Raw genomic sequence first — 8,928 nt, forward strand, 5'->3', positions numbered from 1 at the left:
ATGACTGGCTAAGGTCAGTGGGCCAGTCTCATACCTGAGCCAGTCGCCACCTGGGAGCCATTGAAAAACCAGCTGAACTGGCTGGAGGCTGAGAGGAGGCAGAGCAGTTGAAGGTCACGTGTGTCCTGTCATAACCAGCTGAACTGGCTGGGAGGCTGAGAGGAGGCAGAGCAGTTGAAGGTCACGATGTGTCCTGTCATTGCTATATTCGGACTCATGACAACAGGTCTCTCTGGACCATCTGGAAACACGAGGTAATGAAGATATTGATAGAGATTAGCTATTGGAACTGCCATTAGTGCATTTGCCTTGGTCTGACCCCATTACTACCCAACCATCCCCTTGGCTTTATTACATTGGTGTCAGAAGTGGGATCAAAACTTACCCCAACTCCATTACTATGAATTCCAWCTAGCCTTCATTATAGGTCAAAATTAGAATTAAATTGGCAGATATCAAGTTTGGTTTTGTGCCATAATAACCACTCACAGTTGACGATCAGTCTGTATTCTGGGCTGGTCATGTTGCTGAGGGGGTTAGAGGCAGAACACTGATAGTCTCCRTTGTCAGAATGCTGGACGGAGTTGAAGGTCAGCGTATTGTTGTTCATAGAGAAGTCTGTTCTGTTGTCAGCATACAGAAGCCAGCCGTTCCTCATCCAATTAATGGAGTAAATGGTTCCAGTGGTCTCACAGGTCAGAGAGAATGTCTGGTTCAGTATTGGCTGGGATCCCATGGCTTTCACCATGGTCATAGTGACTGGATCTGTGAAGAAAACGTCAGAGTATCACAAGATATTGACTTCAACCACTGCATGTTGAATGGCCTATATCTACAAGTTAAACAGTTTAGATGTCTCTTCCGTCTTACCAACAACAATGAGCATCTTGGAGACAGTTCTGTTTCTGCCAGTGAGGTTGTTGAAGGCCACACAGGTGTACTCCCCATTACTGGCTAAGGTCAGTGGGCCAGTCTTGTACACTGAGCCAGTCGCTACCTGGGAGCCATTGAAGAACCAGCTGAACTGGCTGGGAGGCTGAGAGGAGGCWGAGCAGTTGAAGGTCACGRTGTGTCCTGTCATTGCTATATCCGGACTAGTTACAGCAGGTCTCTCTGGTCCAACTATTAATAAACACAAGACAGTATGGTTAATCTTATGGTTTTACTATTTTGACAAAGTTTAGTAAATAAGTAGTCTTCCACAATCCTTGGCTTGTGCAAGTCGGAACAGCTCATAGGAGCAGGAGCCTTCAGTATCTCCTATTTCTGTAGCGTGTTGCAGCTTGATTTACAAGTACATCCCCTGGACAGGATGCTAGTCTATCACAGGCCTTTACCCCCAATCTATCTCCTTAATGCTGAGCGCCAAGTAAAGACATATTGGGTCCTATTTTTACAGTCGCTGGTATGACTCATCCAGGGATCAAGCTCCCAGTGGTGGAAAAAGTACCCAATTGTCATACTTGAGTTAAAGTAAAGATACCTTCATAAAACATGACTCAAGTAAAAGTGAAAGTCAGCCAGTAAAAAACGACTTGAGTAAAGGTCTAAAAGTATTTGGTTTTAAATCTACTTAAGTATCAAAGTAAATGTAATTCCTAAAATATACTTAAGTATCAAAAGTTAAAGTTAAAGTATAAATCATTTCAATTTCCTTATATTAAACAAATTTGACTGCATAATTTTCTTGTTTTTAAAATTTTACGGATAGCCAGGGTAACACTCAAACATCATATACAAATCAAGCATTTGTGTTTAGTGAGTCCGCCTAATCAGAGGCAGTAGGGATGACCAGGCATGTTCTCTTGATAAGTGCGTTAATTGGACCATTTTTCTGTCCTGCTAAGCATTCAGAATGTAACAAGTACTCTTGGGGTCAGGGAAAATGTAAGGARTAAAAAGTACATCATTTTATTTAGGAATGTAGTGGAGTAAAGGTTGTCCAAAATATAAATGGTATAGTAAAGTACAGATACCCCCAAAAACTACTTAAGTAGTACTTTAAAGTATTTTACTTAAGGACTTTACACCACTTCAAGCTCCCAACCTTCTAATCTCAGGGTGGACACTCTTAACTACAAGGCCATTGAATTGGTTTTATCAGACAAAGACTACCAGCTCTTGTAATACTCACAGTTCACCACAAGCTTGTATGTCATGCTGGTCAGGTTGCTAACAGCATTAAAGGCCTCACAGAGATAATCTCCATTGTCAGAAAACTGGATTGGGTTGATAACCATTGTGTTGTTGTCCGTAGAGAAGAATGTTCTGTTGTTTAGGGAGATGAGCTGGCCGTTCATCAGCCAGTGAATGTAGTCTACAGGTCCAGTCACCTCACACCGCAGAGTGAAGGACTGATCCAGTATCGGTAGATTCCCATCACGGTTCAACGACACCGCTGATATCGGCTCTATGGTAAAAAGAAGAGGAGAACTTCACTCGATTGGTGGTAAAAAATACCATGATATAACATTGTATTCATAACCATCAATAATCAAATATTCACTACCAACTATATGACATTTCGTAACGATGAATGTTGCCTTACCCACAATCTTTATCATTGTGCTCATGGTGGCGTATCGGAGTGTGACATTGTTGTAGGCTAAGCAGGTGTAACTTCCTGTCTGGTTCTCTCTGGTGTTCTGCAGGCTGAGCTTCGGGCTTTGCTCATTGAGGAACGTCCCATTAAACCTCCACTTGAAGGACTCAGTGGGTTTGGACTGAGCGGAGCAGGACAGAGTGATGACAGAGCCCGTCTTGTAGGCTGTATGTCCTACGGTCATCTCAGGAACTACCATCATGGTGAGGTTACTTGGGCCATCTATGGGAGGAACAAATAACAATGAAGTGTTGGGTAAACATTACCTAGAATATGTTTATGTCCTGCTCTACTAAATACAGTCTACTAATGATCTCTCCAAATAATGACCTGGATCATGTGATCACAGAGGAATGGTTTGAGATGAAAATAGGCATATTACATCATTACATGGAATGCTGGATGTCAATGACAAGGTACAATCCATGTCTGTTGTGTATGATTAATGTACAGTAYACTGCATACTCTGATACTCACATCTAACATTGAGGCCAATGGGCTGGCTGGTGCCATCGCTGATTCCATTGATGACCTCACATCTGAAAGGCCCTTCATCGTATCGTGTCACACTGACTATGGTAAGAGTGTTGTACCCAACACCAAGCCAAACTCTGTCACTGGCTGTGACCTCTGAGCTGCCATTCAGCCAGCGGTAGGAGAGGGAGGTGCCAGAGGAGACAGAGCAGGTGAAAATTGCAGTGTCGTTTAATTCCACTAGATCAGTGGCRTTGGCCCTTAGAGTCACGTTTGAAATGGGCTCTGTGGGTGAGAGAGTAGATGGCAGTCAAGATAAGATGGATGTGTCTCAAGAAAGTTTTTTTTGTGTCTTACTGAATTACAACCATATAGTTGATATTGCTTTCACACTGTAAAACTTGTTTTGGAAATCAATCTAAATATGCTATTTTGTTTACTTATCATGGAGACTAAGTTTCAGGATTGAGCCTTGTAGAGCCCTTAGTCTCTTTGCACACACATAAAAAGTATTGTGTATGTCTTGAAAAGAACAGTTTGCTCTGTGATCTGTTCAGGTTCATTCTTTTCAAAGGTATTATGTWGGCCAACTTCGCTATAGGTTCAGAAAACATTGACACATTTAAGTGTTAGCTTTCCATGTCAGGAAAATGACTTTTATTATTGTGACAGAGATGAATCACTGATAGATAATGTATGCCCATCAGTGGAGGCTGGTGAGGGGAGGACGGCTCATAATAATGTCTGGAATGGAGTAAATGGAATGGTATCAAAACATGGTTTTCATGTGTTTGATACCATTCAATTCACTCCATTACACTCAATTCCAGCCATTATTATTAGCTGTCCTTCCCTCAACAGCCTCCTCTGATGTGCAAGTATGTTTGCATGTGAACCTGCTTGCAATAAAGTATGTGAATGGTAGGTAAGTGTGCGGGTGAGCATGTGTGCGCATAAGTGACGATGTGTGCCAGTGAGTGAGAGTCTACAATCATAGAAAGATAAACAGACAGTTCCTTACCCTGGACAGACAAAGTCACCACAGCTGTCAGGGCTGGCTCCATTCCTGCACGGTAATATCGTCTGAGTCGTTGAGTTGGAGAGAGCTTATGGACAGCTCTGAGGAGGAGCTGTTGAATGAGACTCTGCCTCGATAACTTGTACTCACACTAATGCCACCAGGAAGAAAAGTACGATGATTGTAGTTTCATATGACCAGGTCCCTATGTTGATGTGGCTTTGAGAAACTAGGTTCAGTGTGACATTACTGCCACAGCTAAGGGGTTCATAGAGGGAACCAACCACCTGGCCAGAGACACCTAGAAGAGGATGGATTGATGAAGTTTAGTTCATGTTTTGAGATATTATTAATCAGTACAAAAGTCTTTAAAGTTCTTTAAAAATTTTAATTGAGATTAATCAAATCTTTAGACTTGGCACTTTAACAGAAATACAAGCTTTTGTTTAAATTATTGCCTTCAAGTTGAACCACAATTTACAACATGACCTACTATCTATTTCTAATGTCTACTCTACGACATTGTTGTCAATGGCAGATAAATAGAAATTCTCCACCTTTCTGACTTGATACTGTTTGACTGAATGTGGCATCAACCAAACAGAGACATTTGAACAACCTGTTACTTATTTAATCAAGTGTTTGTACCATAAAGCACAAATAGGCATCAATATATTTCCAGAACACTTTACCTGTAGTGAAGTTGAGCAGCACCAGGATGAGAACCCACACCAGAGGATACTCCATAGTTCTGCCACTTATCAAACACCACGGATCAGAAGTGAACGGGACACTTTCCTATTAAACAAATGACTGTCCAGACTTCTTGGTAAATCCGAAAATGTCGATACTGCTCAGTCACAGTCTCCTCTCAATCAGCAAATATTTATTCAGGATCATGTAATGTTGCTGGAGTCAGGTGATGCAAATGTACCTATCCACCCTACCTGTAGCCAGAACACACTCACACACACCTACCCAACTACCCACGCCCTGTTTTGCCCACACACATTTTTCCCACTGTGTTTTCTGTTGACACACAGGGGTGTTTTCAAGTTGATTATGGTTTACTGTAAATCTGATCAACTCTGTCTGTACTATACGGGTCCTGGGAGAAGGCTGGATGGTACATGGCCAATGAGGCCGGGTATAGGTTCTCTGACCCTGTCGAAACTCATGATCTATCAACAGTGGCTAAGGCAAAGTGGGCTCATAAGACACTGTTCACATTGAACCTGTCAAGAAAACACTTACAGTGCCATGAAAAAGTATTTGCCGCCTTTCTGACTTTCTATATTTTTGCATAGTTTTGATACTGAATGTTATCAGATCTTCAACCAAAACCCAATTTTAGAAAAAGGGAGCCTGCGTTTACAAATAACAAAATAAATTGATACTTATTTTATTTATTTAATTAAAAAAGTTATGCAACACCCAATTCCTCTGTGTGAAAAAGTAATTGCTCCTTTACACCCAATACCTGGTTGTGCCACTTTTAGCTGCAATGACTGCAACCAAACGCAATCAGTCTCTCACCTCAATGTGGAGGAATTTTGGCCCACTCTTCCTACTCAGATATTTTTTTGGGTTTCAAGCATGAACTGCTCATTTCAAGTCCTGGCACAGCATCTCAATTGGGATTAGGTCTGGACTTTGACTAGGCCATTCCAAAACATCAGGTTGTGTTCTGCATAATTTCCTTGCTGCATGACTCAGCTGCGCTTCAGCTTCAGCTCACAGCTAGATGACATTCTCCTGTGGAATTCTCTGAAATGGAGCAGAATTCCTGGTTCCTTCTGTTAAGGTACGTTGTCCAGATCCTGAGGCACCAAAGCATCCCCAAACCATCACACTAACACCACCATGCTTGACCATTGGTATGAGGTTCTTATTGTGGAATGCAGTGTTTGGTTTTCGCCAGGCATAATGGGACCCATCTCATCCAAAAAGGTATACTTTTGAATCATCTGTCCATAGAACATTCTTCCAAAAGTCTTGATGATCATCCAGGTGCATCCAGATGATTTTTGCCAAACTTGAATCAACGTTTTGGATGACATGGATCCCATTATGCCTGGCAAACCATCAAGACTCTTCCTGGAGCTGGCCCCCTGGCCAAACTGAGCAATCRGGGAAGAAGGTCCTTGGTCAGGGAGGTTACTAAGTACACAATGGTCACTCTGACAGAGCTCCAGAGTTCCTCTGTGGAGATTGGTAGAACCTTCTAGAAGGAAAACCATGTCTGCAGCACTCCCGCAATCAGGCCTTTATGGTAGGGTGGCCATTTGGAAGCCACTCCTCAGCCCGCTTGGAGTTTGCAAAAGGAACCTAAAAAGTCTCAGACCATGAGATACAAGATTCTCTGGTCTGATAAAACCAAGATTGAACTCGCGTCACGTCTGGAGGAAACCTGGCAACATCCTTTGGTGAAACATGGTGGTGGTAGCATCATGGTGTGGGGATGTTTTTCAGCGGCAGGGACTGGGAGACTAGTCAGGATGGAGGGAAAGATGAACAGAGAAAAGTACAGAGTGATCCTTGATGAAAACCTGCTCCAGAGTGCTCAGGACCTCAGACTGGGGTGACAGTTTACCTTCCAACAGGACAACGACCCTAAGCACACAGTGAAGACAACACCGGAGTGGCTTAGGAACAAGTCTCTAAATGTCCTTGAGTGGCCCAGCCAGAGGCCAGACTTGAACCCAATCGAACATCTCTGGAGAGACCTGAAAATAGCTGTGCAGCGACACTCCCCATCCAACCTGACAGAGCTTGATAGGATCTGCAGAGAAGAGCGGGAGAAACTCCCCAAGTACAGGTGTGCCAGGCTTGTAGCATCATACCCAAGAAGAATCGAGGCTGAAATCGCTGCAAAAGGTGCTTCAACAACGTTTTGAGTAAAGTGTCTGAATACTTATGTAAATGTGATATTTCAGTTTTTTATTTTTAATACATTTGCAAAAGATTCTAAAAACCTGTTTTTGCTGTACATGTACAAATATTCCCATATAGGTACAATTTCCATATAGATATAGATATTTAGGTAAACAGTAATGCTCAGGCACTATTCAATTAAATTCAAAGGGACTTTATTTAAACAGCCACATTAAGTTAAATAAACAATCAACAATAGTGAGAAGACACAAAACAACATCAACAAAAAACTATTTKAATTTAACTTTAAATATTGCACTCACAAAAGTTTTATTTCACTATTTAATAGAAATACAAAAATACTATAAAATAGCTTATTCATCTAGAACCCTTCTTGACTTCCAAAGAACCATCAAAGAACCCTTTCTTAGATGGATGGTAAAAAGATTTTAGGTAGACCCCTTTCTTAGAAGGATGGTAAAAAGGTTTTAGGTAGAAACCTTTCTTAGAAGGATGGCAAAAGGTTTTAGGTAGAAACCTTTCTTAGAAGGATGGTAAAAAGGTTTTAGGTAGAAACCTTTCTTAGAAGGATGGCAAAAGGTTTTAGGTAGAAGCCTTTGCCTTACAAAGAACCCTCGTCTTCGAAAAAGGGTTCTTCAGATGAAAATGGTTATTGGCAGAACCCTATCCCTTAGCAAAGAACCCTTTTGGAATCCTTTTGTCTAAGAGTGAATATGCCATCTACATCAAAGCCTTTTGCTGTTCCTTTATTATTGCATGTTTGCTCATGGACTGCTTCGCACTCAGTAATATTGACTGGGATTTAATAGAGACATGAATCCGTCTGTCTCTCTGTTTACCCTTTATTATACAAACCCACTAACCACAGGTTCTGCCTCCACACACAGCACTCTAGTCACTGTTTACTGTATCTACACGGTCCAGCTGTAAATAACTCTAAGGTCAGACATAAATACCGTAACCATCCAGGTCTGGAGAGATGAACAGGGTTGCGATAGGAAGGAAGTTCGAAATTTACCAAATGGTAAAATGTATTTTCAAAAAATGCCACCTACAGTGGGGCAAAAAAGTATTTAGTCAGCCACCAATTGTGCAAGTTCTCCCACTTAAAAAGATGAGAGAGGCCTGTAATCTTCATCATAGGTACACTTCAACTACGACAGACAAAATGAGAAAATACACGCTGAAGAAATAACATTGTAGGATTTTTTATGAATTTATTTGCAAATTATGGTGGAAAATAAGTATACTTTTTTGCCCCACTGTATATAGCCCTTGCGTACATCAGCTGATATCTCAAAGTGCTGTACAGAAACCCAGCCTAAACCCCAAATAGCAAGCAATACAGGTGTAGAAGCAAGGTGAGGACTAGGAAAAACTCCCTAGAAAGGCCAAAACCTAGGAAGAAACCTAGAGAGGAACCAGGCTATGAGGGTGGCCAGTCCTCTTCTGCGCTGTGCCGGTGGAGATTATAACAGAACAGGCCAAGATGTTCAAATGTTCATAAATGACTCAGCATGGTCAAATAATAATAATCACAGTAAGTTGTTCGAGGGTGCAAGCAAGTCAGCACCTCAGGAGTAAATGTCAGTTTGGCTTTCATAGCCGATCATTAAGAGTATCTCTACCACTCCTGCGGTCTCTAGAGGAGTTGAAACAGCAGGTCTGGGACAGGTAGCCGTCCGGTGAACAGGTCAGGGTCCATAGCCGCAGGCCAGAACAGTTGGAACTGGAGCAACAGCAGCGGCCAGGTGGACGTGGGGACAGCAAGGAGTCATCATGCAAGTCGTCCTGAGGCATGGTCCTAGGGCTCAGGTCCCGACGAGAGGAGAAAGAAAGAGAGAAAGAGAGAATTAGAGAGAGCATACTTAAATTCACACAGGACACCGGATAAGACAGGAGAAATACTCCAGAATATAACAGACAGACCCTAGCCCCC

At 42.1% G+C, this 8,928-nt stretch overlaps 1 protein-coding gene across 5 annotated transcripts in view; it reads right to left on the reverse strand.

Moving 5' to 3' along the window:
• LOC112080467 (cell adhesion molecule CEACAM5-like) overlaps positions 1–5,061 on the reverse strand; it is a 92,153-nt gene extending 87,092 nt beyond the window's left edge. For 2 of the 5 annotated variants that reach the window (XM_070442596.1, XM_070442598.1), the window contains exons 1-7: positions 4,787–5,061; positions 4,098–4,395; positions 3,080–3,361; positions 2,549–2,824; positions 2,135–2,410; positions 871–1,122; positions 490–765 (exon numbers count right to left, since the gene is read on the reverse strand). In XM_070442596.1, coding sequence (XP_070298697.1) covers positions 490–765; positions 871–1,122; positions 2,135–2,410; positions 2,549–2,824; positions 3,080–3,361; positions 4,098–4,140 — 1,405 coding nt within the window. In that variant the 5' untranslated portion in view covers positions 4,141–4,395; positions 4,787–5,061. Of the gene's footprint in view, positions 1–117; positions 242–489; positions 766–870; positions 1,123–2,134; positions 2,411–2,548; positions 2,825–3,079; positions 3,362–4,097; positions 4,396–4,786 lie in introns of those variants that run through there. The other 3 variants (XM_070442594.1, XM_070442595.1, XM_070442597.1) reach the window with 2 other exon arrangements.
• Positions 5,062–8,928: the final 3,867 nt, after the last annotated feature.

This window comes from Salvelinus sp. IW2-2015, unplaced genomic scaffold (assembly GCF_002910315.2).
Source record: "Salvelinus sp. IW2-2015 unplaced genomic scaffold, ASM291031v2 Un_scaffold16327, whole genome shotgun sequence".
NCBI lineage: Eukaryota > Metazoa > Chordata > Actinopteri > Salmoniformes > Salmonidae > Salvelinus > Salvelinus sp. IW2-2015.